Source organism: Carex rostrata, chromosome 21 (genome assembly GCF_964058835.1).
Source record: "Carex rostrata chromosome 21, lpCarRost1.2, whole genome shotgun sequence".
NCBI classification, from domain to species: Eukaryota; Viridiplantae; Streptophyta; class Magnoliopsida; order Poales; family Cyperaceae; genus Carex; species Carex rostrata.
Window position 1 is genome coordinate 4,702,208 of NC_135938.1, and position 17,237 is coordinate 4,719,444.

The 17,237-nt window shown below is 32.0% G+C and overlaps 1 protein-coding gene across 3 annotated transcripts; it reads right to left on the reverse strand.

Moving 5' to 3' along the window:
- Window positions 1-1,225: 1,225 nt before the first annotated feature.
- On the reverse strand, window positions 1,226-16,376 carry LOC144572944 (cycloartenol synthase-like). Of its 3 annotated transcripts, none has more exons than XM_078322589.1 (19): window positions 16,137-16,376; window positions 13,351-13,557; window positions 8,962-9,126; window positions 8,481-8,567; window positions 7,025-7,222; window positions 6,296-6,380; window positions 6,040-6,206; window positions 5,726-5,911; window positions 5,012-5,125; window positions 4,347-4,469; window positions 3,949-4,071; window positions 3,728-3,826; window positions 3,557-3,613; window positions 3,319-3,365; window positions 3,087-3,230; window positions 2,706-2,883; window positions 2,323-2,403; window positions 1,967-2,050; window positions 1,226-1,577 (listed from the first exon to the last, which is right to left on the reverse strand). In XM_078322589.1, exons 2-19 carry the CDS (start codon window positions 13,543-13,545, stop codon window positions 1,455-1,457), a joined length of 2,256 nt encoding a protein of 751 aa, XP_078178715.1. In that variant the 5' UTR covers window positions 13,546-13,557; window positions 16,137-16,376; the 3' UTR covers window positions 1,226-1,454. The 3 variants fall into 3 exon arrangements, with proteins under 3 accessions (XP_078178715.1, XP_078178717.1, XP_078178718.1); XM_078322591.1 differs by having other exon boundaries at window positions 13,351-13,573; XM_078322592.1 differs by lacking the exons at window positions 8,481-8,567; window positions 8,962-9,126.
- Between the last annotated feature and the right edge of the window lie 861 nt (window positions 16,377-17,237).

Consider the following 17,237-nt stretch of genomic DNA (forward strand, 5'->3'; position numbering starts at 1 on the left):
CATAAACTAACTTAACAAACTAGTTTAATTAAATTTATTCAAAACATTGTGGTCTTCCAAGTTTAATTAAATTCATAGGTATAAATACTTGGAAGATAATAAATTAATACTTGTATGTCTAACTTGATATGACTATATGGGGGGACCACTCAAACTACATGGGGAGAATAATCATACATGTTTTAGAGGTGATTTTTTTTTTCAATGTCGTTCACATTTCTCATGATTTATGAGGAATTTTGTGAATCTAAAACCACGAGCGTATTCTACGCAATTTTATCTTTCAAATGAGATCCATGATGACATACTTTCGGGCTCATCGTCACACAAGTATTTATACCTCATCGTGCAAGTATTTATACATATACTTGTAAGTATTTATCCCCAATCGTGGACCCCGCATCTCCGCATCAACCTTCTCCAATCGTCACTGCATCAACCTTTCTCTAACAAAAATAGTTGACCACATAGATATAAATACTTCAGTGCATAGGTATAAATACTTGTAATACTTGATGTTAATACTTTTAAATGTCAGCAGTGTCATATATGTAAAATACTAGGTATAAATACTTAAATAACGAGGTATAAATACTTGCGTGATGACGAGCTCAAAAGTATGTCATCATGGATATCATTTGAAAGATAAAATTGCGTAGAAGACGTTTATGGTTTTAGATTCACAAAATTCCTTATAAATCATGAGAAATATGAATGAGATTGAACAAATAAAATTGGGGGGAATAATGGGGGAATGAGAGTGGGAACAATTATCAGGGCCCTTTTCTTTATTTATGAACTTCTAGAGTTGTTATCTGATGTTTTGAGGTTATAAAATAGACGTAAATTTGATATTGTGTATTGGAGAATATTAAGGGAATAATAAGAACTGAATACGAGCTAATAAGGAATACCACCACAGCTTCCAACATTATTTTCTCAAGGAAGGAATACGAGCTGGTTTTTTCACATTTCATAATTTGTGCCGGGTCGAGTTTGGGCTGAATCGAAACTCACTCATTAGCAGGCCGAGATATATCAGCCTAAATAGCCTTCTTGAGCTCAACTTCTTGGGTCAAACCTACCAAAGTTTCTAAGCTCATCACCAGGATCTTGATATTTACCACATATATGATATATGAAATGTGACGATTCAAATGGTTGTCCCTCGTGTACACTCGAACTGTTACCCTGGTACGTACTGATTGCTCTCTTACAATATTCAGGTCTCTCTTCAAATATAGTGAGTATTTTAATAATGCTAGAGATAGTGCTGGCGAGCACTCTCTAGGAAGAAAAAAATATCATTCCTCTTACAATTATAACTTACAGAAAGAGCATCTGTCTCAGTTCTTTGACAACCTTACATATGCAATTGACATATGCAATTGACGTGTATACAGCTTTATTTAATTAATTATGAAAACATTATAATGGTAATGTAAAGTCATTATTCAAATATTTCTTTTGAAGAAGGCTTCCCTTTTGTGATATTCTCCAAGAGCCCAAATTGGGAAGATGTTACGATAGGCCACACAGTTGATTAATCCGCTTTTTAAAAAGCTCATGGTCATTTCCTGAAATTCATTTCAGGTCGTGTTAATTGTGAAAGCCCAACTGTTCAACATCTCATAACTGCTATATTGCACCTAGATTTACTAGCTGAAAGAAACTGTTTTATGCTTTTTGTACCTGCACAGATAGTCCCGTCAGTAATAGTGATACTCTCGGGAATATATATATATATATTTTTTGCGTTTACCCTCGGCTTAGTTATTTTTATCCTCACGGATAAAATAGATCATTAAAGTATAGAAGGGTGTCGGGCAAATCAGTACATTAATTATTCCCAGTTACTGTTTTACAATATTTTATTCCTCATTTATCTAATATAGTTTTTTGTTGTCATTTTAATGTTAACTAACAGCAACTGCTTTGACAAAAGGGAACCTCTTTGACTCAGTACCTGTTGTGGGAAATCTCCATTGTCTAACTGAATGTCAATTAGGTTTCTAGCCGCACGATGCACAGGAACTGGATCTCTTTCAACCTGGAAATTAAGTAGGCAAGTACTAGGTAGAATGTTAATTTATGTACAAAAGAAGACATGAATATGGTCAGTCATGTGTTGCATTATCAGTTATTCATGATAATTAGTTTCAGTCTACAAACTTGTTTGCTAATTGTCTGTCATTCATGATAACGTACGTGATCCCCTAATATCTGTTCTGGTAATTAAACTTGAAAAATCCCCTCTAAAATATAATTCTAAATACACAACACCGAAAAAGGAAAAAAAAAACAAAAAACAAATACAGTTACCTGGCCTGCCTTAAGAAGTGCAAGCATTGCCCAAGCTGTGTGCACAACATTTGATTTATTTCCTTCTATATTTGTATATTCCTGTTGCAAATAAAAAATAAATTAATATTTGGCATGATAAATACTCACAGGCTTTTATCAGAGTTCTTGATTATAGTAAAATTATTCTATAACTAAGTATCATGTATGATTTCTAGTTGATTGGCCATGACAGGTACAAGTCCTGAAATTTGTTGCAGAAGTGTTGCTTTAAAAATCATCATTCTAGTGTTATTCTTCATATTGGAAAAACTAATTAATATCAAGATTCAACAATATATAACTAGCTTAGTACTAATCCAACTCTAACATATGTTAATTAATTAAATACAAGTTAGTCTTGCCTTTCTGGTGGAAGAAAGGTGACTTTCTCCCCAGCCACCATCGCTAATCTGTTTTGAGAGGAGGAAGGCACATGCTTTGCGAATGGCCTCACAGTTTGCATATGTTTCTCCAGTTGCTAGGAGCCCTTCAATGCCAAACAATGTGCCGTATGTGTAGCATATTCCCCATGACCCATACCTGTAAATGCATAAATTGTGTGCATTTGTTACAAATTATATAGAAATATAATACTATACTTCAGCCCGAATTGATACAAACTGCATAAACCATTGCCACGAGCTAATTAAGCGACAAAGAAAAGGGATAAAATGATAATAAAGTATGTAGAAATAGGAAGCGGAAATAAACATATTTCATACAACGGAAGAATAGATTCTAACCATGATCCATCATCATTTTGCATTTTCTTGATGTATTCTTTTCCCTCATTGATGCACTTCTCTATTTCTCTCATGCGATGCTTGGGATATCTCTCTTTAAACAGCATCAATGCCTGTATTACAGATGATGTGCACTCTACGTATCTGCGATTATGTAATTTTACAATTTCTTCTAGATTGTTTTGAATAATTAATGGTATAACAAACTTCATGTGTGGTTTTTAATTCTTACGAGTAATCCAGCATGACGTCCTCATAAACCTCTGTTATGTTAAAAACCTAACATTAAAATAAGAAGAAACATGAATTCACAACTTCAAATCATTTGACTTCAGGTTATAATATGGTAGATATCAAATCATTGACTTCTTAGACTTAATTATTTGCTTTTGTTTTCTCAAATAGCTCATAAACTTACAAACATCATTCCAAACAAGAAAAAGAAGGATAAATCTTGCAGAAAAATATACCTCAACCCATGGATATGATCGGGTCAATTCCCATGCCGAGAAACCACCATCAGGATTCTGCGCCACAAATTATATCGTTGGTTTTTGACGCAACAAATAAATTGACTTCTCATTCTAATTTGAAGTTGGATGGGAGAACAATAAAAAAACATTAAAAATAAATAAATGAACCTGTAAAGATAGCATGAGATTAACAGCATCATATATTCTTTCACTTGGGACATGATCACCAACAATAATCTGTGATTGGCTTGACAAAAGTAGCAATGCCTACACAATAGAAAAATAAATGTATGATAACATTTATTTTTATTTATATCAACTAGTATGACTGTTCTACATAATTGTCACAGTCCAACAAGCGATTATTTTCGTTATATGTGTTAAGTGACCTTCAAAGCCATTGCTGTGCAGTCAGACACGGTCCATCCATCGTCGGCAGTTGGGAAGCTCCAACCACCTTTGGTAAAACTACGAAAATGTGATTTAAAATCACCAGGAGGATTGTCCATGATCTGGAGAAAACAAGGTAATAGAAATAGCAATGAACTTCTCATTTGTAAATTTTCGTTTCAATTTAACAAATTTCATTTTACCAAATCCTTGTAAATATTTGAAGTACCTTGCATTGTGGGCATCACTTGCTAACATAGGTTTTTCAAACGCTTAGTTTTGAACTTTTGAATGCTCTAATTATACTGATGCAAATTTGTTGCTGATGGTATCTAACAACAAATGAGATTGACAAAAATCAAGGCCACTATTTTAATACAAGATTATAATTAATTACCTGTGAGGCTTTTAGAAAATCATGTGCTTTTTTTAGTGTACTTGCATGCTCCTTTGCCACATCACATGCCAAAATGGCTTGGATACCAAAAGCTGTATCCCACACCGCACTACCTATTATTGCCTAGTTATAAAGAAGGAAACGAAAAAGAGTTTACATTGTATTGTGGTACTTAAGAAGAGAGATATGTTGTGAATGGACCACTGCTATAACCTTGAACAAATGTCCACCTAACCAACAAGCAGTACTACAAATCAGAATTAATCTAGATTGCGTATGATCCAAGCAGGTGAGTGCAATGTAATCAAACACTAAGAAGACCAATTTGGTGCTAACTATACAAGATAATGCTAGTTCAACTTGTTGTACTATACTAATTATTTGTATAACCCTATCTAAATTCTGCCCCTTGTTGCTTAATTAACATGACCATAATGGTAGATAGTTAATATAGAAAAAAATGCTATGTACTTCATCATCTCATGCCTCATGGAATTGACAACAAAGTTCTTGCAATTTTGATTTCACCCTTGCTAATTTCTTTGGTTTTCTTAATTTTCATGGTAGATATACCTTTGTATTGTAAGGATGAATTCTGAAAGGTGTTTGTGTGTGTGCGTGTGTGTCATTCTTTCGGAATGAGTACAAATTTGTAGACTATTTACCCTCATTTTCATGCCATCTTCACCAATCCAAAGATAATCAGGTATTCTTGCAAGATGGCACTTCAATTCCTCGCCATTTGGATCCCTCATAAAAGAACAGAGCATCCGTGTCGACTGTTAAATTAAATCCTAATTCAGTTCACTTTTTCATGGATACACTTCCAAAGCTCTTATATTTTATGAGATCGTTCGTGTAACCAAAATTACTATTACTAGGAGAAGGATATTCCTGTTGACCAAATACTCAGTTTACTCGGCTTGAACCTTTTGGAAACAGAGACGGGCACACCTATGAGATCAATTCACCCCAGTGTTTATCCCAAATACCAGTAACTTTTTGTGGTACTTTTTTTTTTTGTAGAATTAAGTCAATTAACTATGATTGGCTCATATTTCTAGGAGACAACAAATTCAAACTATGATTAAAGGATGTAGTTTGAATTCTTGCTATAATTAACTGCCAAATAATAACATTCTGCTTCGGTTCAAAATATTTTGGGTTCATTTTCTTGTTTGGAATTACATTTTCCATAATGGTTTAGGCTCATTTTCATGGTTTACATAATGTGAATTATCGCTAGCTTGGACTACTGAAGTTGTCAAATAAGATCACATAAGAGGAATATTGAATTGCTGAATTTTACAAGTCCGCTTAATTACTTCAAATTAACTAATTAAGATATTAGTACAAGACTTAAAGCAATATATACTTGCCTTTTCAATTGCTCCCAGAAGTATGTATCTCGAGCTTGTATCTTCATATTTCATATGCTTCTCCACTGTATCTAGTGCTCTTTTTCTCAATAATGAAATTGGCCAAATTGTAAGTGGATATTCAAATTTATATAGGCAATCCTTCAATAATTTGCGAAATCTTGAGTTGCTAGTTCGACAATCTTCCTACATTGATCCAATTTTGTAATTTAAGTGTAACAAAAATGCACCAATACGTCCAATTTTTTTTTTTTGGACAGCTGTTGTTAAATTTACCATCACTACATTTGATAAAAATAAACTACGTACGGTACCTCGGAGCATGTTGTGCGTGCTTCATTCCAATTGATTGTATTGTACTGTTGAATGTGCAACTCCTGTCTTAACGATATAATCGTTTTTGTAATCGGACCAACGAACCTCTTTCCATATATATATGACATTGACAAAAATGTCAATCTTAAAAAGCACCAAAATTTGCCTGAATTTCAATCTAATGTCAGATTAAAAACAAATCGCCTTAAAACACTAGGTAGTACATATATATATACAACATGTAATAAAGATTACTTGGATGAATAGGTAAACAGGAAGGCAGAAGAAAAAGCTCCGGTGGCACTGGGTTTACACCCGACCATTCATATACTCCAAGGATCTGTAAGAAATTGTAGTATTTAAAAATTATATATTTTTTTATTTTAGCATAGTAAATAATACAAGTTTTGGTTCCAGCATCTAGTGAAACAAATGAAGATATTATTTTTCGGGGCAGTTTAATTTGTACCCTTGAAAAACCTCCAAATTACATATATTCCCCTTTAAAATTTATGAAATCATATTAATCATTTTAAATTAATTTTTTTTTTAATTTTTAAAAATTAAAAAATTAAAAAAATTAAAAAATTTACCAAATTTATTGAATTTTCTATAAAAATATTTTTACATTTATAAAGAACCATTTTCCCTTTATTAAAATAAAATAAAATATATACCATGTTTAAGAGAAATATTAATCTTCTAATTGGTTAGTTTTAAGAGCAAATAGTCCTCGGATACCGATCAGTAGCAGACAAAACATTTTTCTTATATAGACTACATATATTTTTATTTTTAATAAAGGGGAAAATGTTACTTCATCAATTTAAAATGAATTCAATAGAAAAGTCAATAAATTAGGAAAAATTGGTGAGTTTTTAAAATTTAGAAGGATAAATATGATATAATGAATTCTAGAGTGTGAAATACGTAATTCAAGGTTTTTGAAGGATATATACATGAAATTCCCCCATATTTTCTTACCGAGAGAATAAGCTTTCCCCATGATGGCATCATAGTAACTCCGCCATGGTCATGGATCCATTTCCGTCCCAGACTCATTGCCTCATCTTCTTCACTAAAGGCCTCTTCTCCGAGTAGTCTTAAAGCAGTGTAGTTTAGAGCAGTGCAAATCATGCAACTAGGCGTCTCAGTATGTAAACCCCAACCTCCGTCTTCATTCTGTCATTTTGTATATGATTGCAGAGAGGCCAACGAATACATTATAGGCCCATTAATATCCACCCATGCAAATAAACATTTAAATAGTGCAATACACAGATATATAGGTCATTATAAAAAATACTTACTGAAGAAGAAAGAGGGGGTGAAAACGGATCCGAATTATCCGCTAAGTATTCGATTATAATCCGAATCCGATTAATCCAGAGCGGATAATTTCCAAATTCGGATACTTATGGAGCAATTTGAATAATGTCCGGATTCGGATTCGTTTTCTGAGGGTGTAAACGGATTGAATATCCGAATTCAATTTATTTAGGACCCAGTAATTCTTAGTGCTGTTCTCTTTTCTTTCCTCTGCGCTGTCTTCAAATACTTGAGAAAGCAACTTAAGTAGTTATAAATTACTTCATTATTTATCTGTGTCACTCGTGGGACTAAAACTTTTCCCATTTCATCCGAATTCCGGATACCAATCTTTATGGTATTTGAATATGAATTGGGCCAAAGCAAAGCAATGGGCCTGAGGCCCTGAGCAGTTTCCTAAATCTTAATACTTTTCTTTCTTTACAAATATATCATATAGTTTCCTAAAAGTCCAATAAATTTTATTCATACAAGACATTTCTTTTTACTAAACTACAACATATATTTTAATGATTTTTAAACCTTTTAATTTTTGTTAATTTGTATCTAAAAGTTTATATAACTCAATTATCCAATAATTATCCGTTTCATATCCGTATTCGAATCCGTACTCGTATATTATCCGTTCCGTATCCGTATCCATTTAAGGCGGATTTGATTTTGAATTTTGATATCCGCGTTTGCTATCCGTATCCGTATTCGTATCCGCTCATTATCCGACGGATGCAGATATGGTATCAGCATTATCCGCTCCGTTTTCACCTCTAGTCCGACAACAAAAAAAGAAAAGAAAAGGGGACGGTATAAATTGTCCCGTCCCAAGAGTAAGATTTTTTTTTTTTTTGGACAGATCCATACCCAGCTCGCTATTATTGGCCGAAAAATTTGAGAAAGACTAAGGGTATCTACCAGGATTTTCTATTTATATTTCAGACCTAAAATCTCTCATTTATGAAGAGCAATATCTTAACCACTAGATAAAGGGTGGTTCTCTTTTTGTTTGATAAAACTATATATGTTTGTCTCAAATAAGATCTCTAATATGAAGTCTTGTATGGAGCAATTTATGGATTAGCCAAAAAAAAGTGCAATATATATGTACTGTTCTTACTTGATGGTTGTACATGTATCGTCGTAATTCCTTTTTATGCTCACACGATAGTATTTGTAACATTTCCATTGCGTAGAGGACAATAATCTGATAAAGTAGGAAAAATATATGTTCAAAGCTAATTAAACAAGAAATTAATTGGTTAGCTAATATGTCAAAAACAATCATTAGTAATTAAGCAATTCATGTTTTCTCTATCATTAGTAATACCGCCTTTTCTCGTCAAGAAATTGTCATATATCATATATGATATATGGAGCAGCAAACATTTCCCATGGAGATTTGGTAATCGGAAGTAAATCAGGTAGTAAATTAGAAAAAAAAAAATATGAGAAAGACGGAAAGTACAAAATTAATTATTGGCAGAGATTTATAATTTTTTGTTAAGAAATGGCTGAGATTAATTAATATGAATTAATTTACTACAATGAACTATACAATACGTGATAAAATTAGAAACTAGAAACTAATAAATAAGTACCAGAAGTGGTGTGGTGAACAACGGTCCATCAAAATCTCCAGGCCAATGCCCATCCTTTGCCTGAATCCCTGAGAAATAACATATTGCTCTCTGCACAGCTGCTGAAGCTGTTTTTTCTTCAGGACATGTTTTTTTGAAATAATCAAAGTTATTGTCTTTTGCTAGCTGCAGGTGGAATAAATAGAGGAAATTATTTTCACTTGAATATTATGTTTAAATACCATAGTGTGTTATATTAACAGTCGAAAGTATACATTTTTATATTTAAATGTTCAATTAGCTTTGTTAATTTCACTGAATTTGTTAATTATAGATATGTTTAATCCACCATATATTTTGATTGATTATCATCGATCGGCTTCAAGATAAAAAATAGAAAGGGAAAAAAATTGAATCATGGCAAAATTGTTACAATATGAAGTCAAAATATAATGAGCTGCAGACCATGACAGTTTTAGTGGCTGATTCCAAAGCAAAAACCGCCACTGTTATTGGCTTTAGTAGCGCATTCCTCTTTAAAACCACCACTGTCCTTGCTGTTTTATAAAGAGTCATACTGTGACCTGTTCTTAGAGTGTCTTAGAATAGAAGCTCCAAGCATTGCTCTAGGGTTTTGCTATTTTGTTCAAAACAAGCGAATACACTTATAATCTCATATATTAGTTAGTGTATGAAAATAATGAGAGTGTTTAATATTGATTATCTCCTTGCATTACAAAGACTCATTGTGATAGTTATTTTGCACCATGTACTCCTGTGGTTTTTTTCCGAAATGGTTTCTCTATGAAATCTTGTGTCTCTTTTTTATTTTCTTCGTTCTTGATTGCATGTTATATTGTCTTCCTGTGTGACTTTTCATATTTCTCCATTTTGTCGGTATTGGTGTATGTCCAAAATTACTCCTTCAACACTTTCACGAGCAACTGTTATCAAAGCACGGTGGACAATGACATAGTTGTGATTGAAGCTTGAATTGGTTTAATTTGAGGTTGTGTTCATTGATCATACACGTGTGATATAGAATGGAGAATGTGATGAAATTTGAGAATTTGAATGGTAGCAATTGGGCAATTTGAAAATACTGATGGAGGACTAATTGGTGGTGAAGGAGTTGTATTTACCATTAATTGGTGGAAGTGCGCAACATATGTTTCACCAATGATTTTGTTTGATATCTACTAATGTAAGACTGTTTTGTGAGATTTGGAGTACATTGGAGGATTCGTATGAGCAACCGTCGGGTGTAAACAAGATAAATGCTACGAAGATGTTATTTATCTTCAAAATGAAGAATGACATATCAATGAGAACGTATATGGGTGAATTCAACTCGATTGCAGCTCATTGAAGTCCTTGAAAGTAAATCTTGATGAAATTTTATTATGCTTGCTACTTTTGAGTAATGGATAAGCAAGTAAGATGACATGTTCTTAACTGATGCTTGTCATTAAAGATATCATGCGATATTGGACACTATGTGACAGTATATGATATTGTCTATATTTGAATTAATGATACTGTATGCGACATATTATATGTATGAATTTGATAATCATAATGCATTATACTAGGTGTCACTTATGATCAATGGAATATAATTCCATTGCCAACATAAATATAGATTCGAAATGGTCATAACTAAAAGGTCCCTGATTGAGATGTCATATAGAGAGATGATACTACATTGTGTAATATATGATAACACAAGGTCAAATTCAAGAATGTATCAAATGATATTAGACATCGCATAGGGCATTTAATCAACACAAAAATTGGTGATCATTGGCCGAATTAATTTATTACATGTGATATTCAAATTAATTGAGAAAATGTTTAATATGATTAAGGTGTTGATTATACCTATTTCTGGTTAATATCATTAAACCAGTGGATAGAGCTTGAATCAATGGTCATATGGATATGTGGAACGCATAAAATCAGACTTAAGGTTAGATTTTATGGCCAAAATTAAGAGTGTTGACTATGGTCAACAAAAGTGAAATGTGGATGGGTTGAAGTGGGACTAAATGTTGAGTGGTCAACAGATTGTGAGGAGGGAGTTCGTTGACAAAATTTTTCTTGAGGAATGAGTTAGTTGACTTGGTCAATGCGATGGCATATGAGCTTATTTGTATACACCATTGGTTCATTGGACCAATGAAGTGTTCTATTACGATAATAGTTTTTTAATGGCTCATCTCATGCATCCATTAGAAAAATAGAATGGTAAATTCATACTAGATGAGGCTCCCTCACTTTATAAGCTTTTTCTTATGTCTCTTTTCTCTCATCCCTCATTCCTAGGGGTGAAAACGGAGCGGATAATGCTGATACCATATCTGCATCTGTCGGATAATGAGCGGATACGAATACGGATACGGATAGTAAACGAATATCAAAATTCAAAATCAAATCCGCCTTAAACGGATACGGAACGGATAGTTCACGGATACGGATTCGAATACGGATACGGATAGTAAACGGATATCAAAATTCAAAATCAAATCCGCCTTAAACGGATACGGAACGAATAGTTCACAGATACGGATTCGAATACAGATATAAAACAAATAATAATCAGATAATTGAACTTTAAAATACAAATACTAATTAACAAAATTTTAATATGAAAATAAATAATGTATATTAATTTATTTAAGTTTAGAATTTAAATCTATGAAAAAAACTAACTAAAACAAAAATTATAATTGTTTTAAAGTAGATTAGAACAGATGTAAAGTTTTAGTTTATTTTTGGAGAACATTTATTTTCAGCCTTCTAACTCGGCACGGGTCTCAAAACACAAATAATATTGGTCTCCTGTGCTATCTCGAATAGGCACCAACAGAGAGTAATGGGCCATAGCCCATAATAGCCCATAATAGCATGTGAGTGCTAGTCTGCTAGAGCTATTCACGTGAAGTTTAATAATAAACTAATATAAAAGCTAGCTGCAATCACGTGAATCCCTTGGAGTCCGTCCGGTTCTGTGCTTCTCTTTAGTCCCAACACTTAAAATCAAAAGAAAGAATTTTTTTTGAAGCCTATAAAACAAGTCGCATGGTGTAGAGAAGATTTCACTTGACTGGATGTATATCCGGATGAGTGTATTGGGTTCCCAATTTTAAAAAAACTGATTCGGATACATGCGGATATCCGAGACGTTTATATATTTTTATTCAAATTCGTATCCGTATTCGAATACTGTTGCAACTTTTTAAAAATTATTTGAATCCGTATCCGGAATTATCTGGATCCGTTTAATTCGGATTCGGATAATTTCCTGATTCGGAGCGGATATCCGTCGAATAATCCGGCTCTGTTTTTGTGTAGGTTAGAAAATTTAAAATTTCATCTTCTAGAACTCAATAATACCCTTCCTCAACATCTCTAAGAAGAAAACTCAGATGGTTGAGTTCAAGTTTTGGAGGTATGATCCCAAGGTATAACGATTGGTACATTCTTTGATGCCTTGGTACATGGGAATTAAAAAAAGAAATAGTACAATTTGGCGATTGGTACATTTTTTATGCTTGGTACATGGGAATTAAAAAAAAAAATAGTACAATTTGGTTTGTCCATCAAGGGTTTAAGTCGTCAGTTTTTTACAAGTTCAAGGACGAGAGTTATGATGTTAAACTATTTATAGGTCTAGACTATCATTGTACAAATTTTAGAAATTAGTTCAACGTTAAGACTTAATTTACCGTTGTACTAGTTTCAATGTATACAAGTCTTTGTGTCAGTTTTGCTAGTTGTTACTTGAATGTTGTTTTCTATTTGTTGAAATATTGAAATGTTGTTTGTTGTATGTTGTAAATATTTCTTGAATTATGGATGTTTAATATTGTAGTTTAATGACTAACAAATATAGATTCTAACTAATTATAAATAGATCATTAAAAAATGAGATATTAATATACACTGTTCTTTAAAAAATCAAGCACAAAGAATAATATACACTGTTTGTATTTACTGACCATCTATGGTTTCCAAAACTCATAAACGGTTACATTGTAGGAACCGTGTATTAATCACCAATTTTGGCATCGTTTTTTTTTTTTTTTTTTTTTTGTAGATCTAACATGATTCACTTGTAGGAACCACATATGTTAATACTATATAAACATGGTTCTACAAATGTGTACAATGTCTCGAAATTTTCATACACGACGCTCGTGGAACTGTGTCATTAACTTTTTTTTTCAGATAATGTATAGTCGTGTTTTTTTTAGTAGTATTGTATGCGAACAATTCGTTAAAATTATTTTTTATTTGATTATGAACATTTGTCAATATTATCAAAATAATTTGTTATCCAATATATACGCAAGGTAACTAAAATGTATGTAATTTTGATTTGTGTGCCAATGATATATTAAATCTAACCTGCATCCTCACAAGTAGATCAGAGTTTTGCTTCTGGTTATGCCTATTCAAGTAAAATTCTTTTCGTGCTCTTTCTACGGCAGCTCGATCTTCACTTGATCCTAGCCGTTCATCGAACACCCATGTTTCTCTTCCGAGATATCCGTTACCAGTTTTCACCCAGGGCCCACCTTCTCCAATTTTAAGCTTCCACATTTGGTACCTAATCTGCACCAAGGACCATCTTTGCAAAATTTATATATAAAATAAACTTGATATGATAAATTAATACTTTTCGGTGACACAAAAGTGTGTATATTTTATTTATAGAAATAATGAACCAATTAGTTTTGTTTTTTATAAAGTATAAAAAATGGTCACAAGTTTTATTGTTATTTAACCAATTGAATTGGTTGCAGAAAAAAAAGAAGAAGAAGAAAAGAGAACAACCAATTGAATTGACACTTGCTATATATATAGCCTTTGGCAGTGAATCTCCCTCTCCTCTAATGGCAGTTGCTTTCCAAGGTACTAAATATCTTGAGCAATTAAACACCCAACAAATATTTACTTTAAGCAATAAATGAAAGATCTTATATTAAGTTAATACGCCTAACCTTAGTAGTTAAGAGGTCTCTTCGTACAATAGATCAAGGGTATATATAGTCCTTTTTTTTTGCGGAGAATTAAAAAAAAATAAAGTTCATTGGGAGGCTAGCTAGCTGTTCTGAACTCTAGTAAGCATTGTTTATATACTACTCTGGCTGTATATAATATATGCATATATACACTGTCATATAAGCCATTTACAGGATGGATTCGTTACAGTGAAAGTTGAATTAATAAAATATTATTTTAAGCCTCCAGACAGAATCCTATACAGAATATGTTGCCTTCACAAAATAAGAATGCCTAAAGTTTATATATGAATTAAATTTGTTTTTTGTTGACCTCATAATTTTTTGCCAACATATATACTAAGTTTTTTTTTTAACCTCTATTTTATATTATAGAGGATTTTTTTAATTTATGAGTTTCGAATTCATAACCTCCCACATAAGAGTCATATGTCTTTGCCACCAGCTGATTAAAAGTTAATTCTCCAGACATAGTTTATATCTAGGCACATCGTTTATGGTCATATTTGATTGTGGAGTCAAAGATGAAGTAATTTTTTTATTCCGTACTGAATCTGTCAAACTATACGTTATAAGATTGAATGCTGAGGGTAAATTTTTGTAATATACCTTCTTTTTAATGTTTTTGGATAAGAATTGTTGAAAAAGTTCATTTATTTTTCACAAAATTTTATTTATATTATCGACTAGTCTTCAAATTTGTCAGCCATAATAAATCCACATTACAATTTACAACAGTAAAAAACAACACTCATATCTGATTGGAACGCGTGAAGAAACAAAGAAATAAGAATTGGAAATGGAATTCGTGTCGTACCACTGATCGGAACCGGAGAAGCTACGAGAAATTAATGATTTCAGTCTATGGGATTTCAGAGAGGCCAAATCGCGCTGAAAATTTTTTTCATGGGCGGAACTTGACTTTGAGTATAGGGAGAGCTAACTGGCTAGACATTATATATTTAAAAAACATTATATAAAAATCAAAATCTATATAACACGAGATAAATATGATTTTTCACTATTTGATTTTATAAAAGTTGCAGTATTAATTGACATTACCATATTGAACCAAACATATTCATATAAAAAATGACATGTTTATAAAAAAAAATAAACCCGTAACATATTCATATACCTTACTTATTTTAATTTTTTCTATAGTTCTCTATTTCTATTTTTTAATCTGTGGCTTCCCTTTTCTTTTCTCTGCTTTAAATTTCTAAACTTAAAAAGTTAACAGAAAAAAAAAGTTTTTTCAAATTTAGAATGCACGGTTATTAGAAAGCAAAGAAAAGATTTTCTTTTCATAAATTTAGAATGCACGGTAAGAGAATCTGTGACTTCCTTATTTTAAATTTCTAAATTTTCAATAGCAAAAGAAAAGAGTGTTTTTTAGCTTTTTTTTTTTCTTTCTTTATTTTAAATTTAGAAGTTTCTTCTTTAAAAAAGGAAGCTGAAGAGTATAATTGGAAAAAAAAAATTTATTTTCTCTAACCGTGCATCCAAAATTTCAATAACTTTAATTTACTTCTATTAGGTAAGCACACCGCTATTATTTTTTTAATTTATTTGGTACATTTCTATATGAGTGAGTCTATGGTACTATGCATATCACGGGTTGTTACCGTGCTACGGCTCTATATTCGAGTTTTCAAATCCTAACGATCGATCCGAACCGTTCATCTTGTTCTCCATATTAATATGTGTTTGGAAACCAAATTTTACTTTTTTTGAAATTTTTTTACTATTTTTTTAGATATTTAGAAAATCACTTGATCTGAAAATTCTGGACCATCTAAAAACAGTGATTTTCAATTAATCTAAAAAAATAGTAAAAAAATTTCAAAAAATGTAAAATTTGGTCTCCAAACACATATTAATATGGAGAACAAGATGAACGGTTCGGATCAACCGTTAGGATTTGAAAACTCAAATATAGAGCCGTAGCATGGTGTCAAATCAGAATATGCATAGTACCATAGACAAACTCTTTCTATATTTAACATCTTTTCAAGTCAGTTGTTCACGTGATTTTATAAATTGGTAAACCAAACCAAAGCAAAAGAAAAGATATGTTACTTTCATACATGTCCTTAAATTTTTTTGTATTATTACAGGGATTGCAAGTATATATAAAATAACAATTTTCGTAAAATTTCATTTTACCTGTCAACAAAAATTGAAAGCCTTGGAGTTTACTTAGCTAAGCACTGCCTTCCGCCCCTGATTTCTTCTCAAAACGATGAGATTTAACAAGAATTGCACGGATGAAAGTGATAGGACTGAAAAGTCCTCTTCTTCACCGCTTCTCCTTTTCTTCTTCTCTAGTGCCTTTCCATCGTTTTACGTAAAACTCCGACAATCGACTAGATTATTTCTCCTCGTTCTGGTGAAAAATGAATAAACTTCTAGTAGAAGAACGAGAGGTGGAGAGAAGCCGATGACCAATCCGAATTCGTATCCTCTGCATTAACTCATATAAGGACATCTTAGCGCGCCTTTAATGACTTTTCTTTAATTTATATTTTGTTATTTTTGCTAAAACGAAAAAATCAAATGGCATAGATAGTAAATTATGAGAATTAGCTGTCCTTTTTTTTGTTTCATCAAATAAAATCATGTCAGTGAAAATATTAAAATTTCAATTCTAATTGGTTCCTATTAAAATCATTATTTTGATACTTTTTAGTTTCAATCAGAGTGGGACCCATCTGGCCTTATCGTTCTTTGAAACAGAGACATCGGAGAGTGGGTTGGACCCAATATTTCACGATTCCCATCTCTACATGTCCCAACAAATTAAGGGTCTGTTCGGCCGACAAATGGGAATGGGTATGGGCACGGAAATTGAACTGAAAAACATTGTTTTCGTGAGAAAAAAAAATTTATTTGAATTGAATTTTTTTTTTCCACATAAACAGTGATTCGTCCGAACAGGCCCTAAGGGTAAGGCTACAGTGCTATGGATTGTATAGAAGTCTACGGTGCTACGGCTCAATATTCGAGTTTTTAAAATTCTAACGGTCGATCCGAATCGTTCATCTTGTTCTCCATATTAATATGTGTTTGGAGACCAAATTTTATACTTTTTGAAAAAAAAATTACTATTTTTTTAGATAGGTAGAAAATCAGTTGATCTAAAAAATTCTGCACCATTCAGATATTTGTTTTTCTATCTATCTAAAAAAATAGTAAAATATTTTCAAAAAAATGTAAAATTTGGTCTCCAAACACATATTAAATATGGAGAACAAGATGAACGATTTG

Excerpts from the sequence above, each read along its gene's own strand:
- LOC144572944 (XM_078322589.1), bottom strand. The coding sequence starts at position 13,545 with ATGTGGAAGCTTAAAATTGGAGAAGGTGGGCCCTGGGTGAAAACTGGT. Across the intron at positions 2,884-3,086 it reads CAAAATGATGATGGATCATG|GTATGGGTCATGGGGAATAT; the intron begins GTTAGAATCTAT and ends ATGCATTTACAG. Across the intron at positions 2,051-2,322 it reads CACTTCTTAAGGCAGGCCAG|GTTGAAAGAGATCCAGTTCC; the intron begins GTAACTGTATTT and ends CTTAATTTCCAG.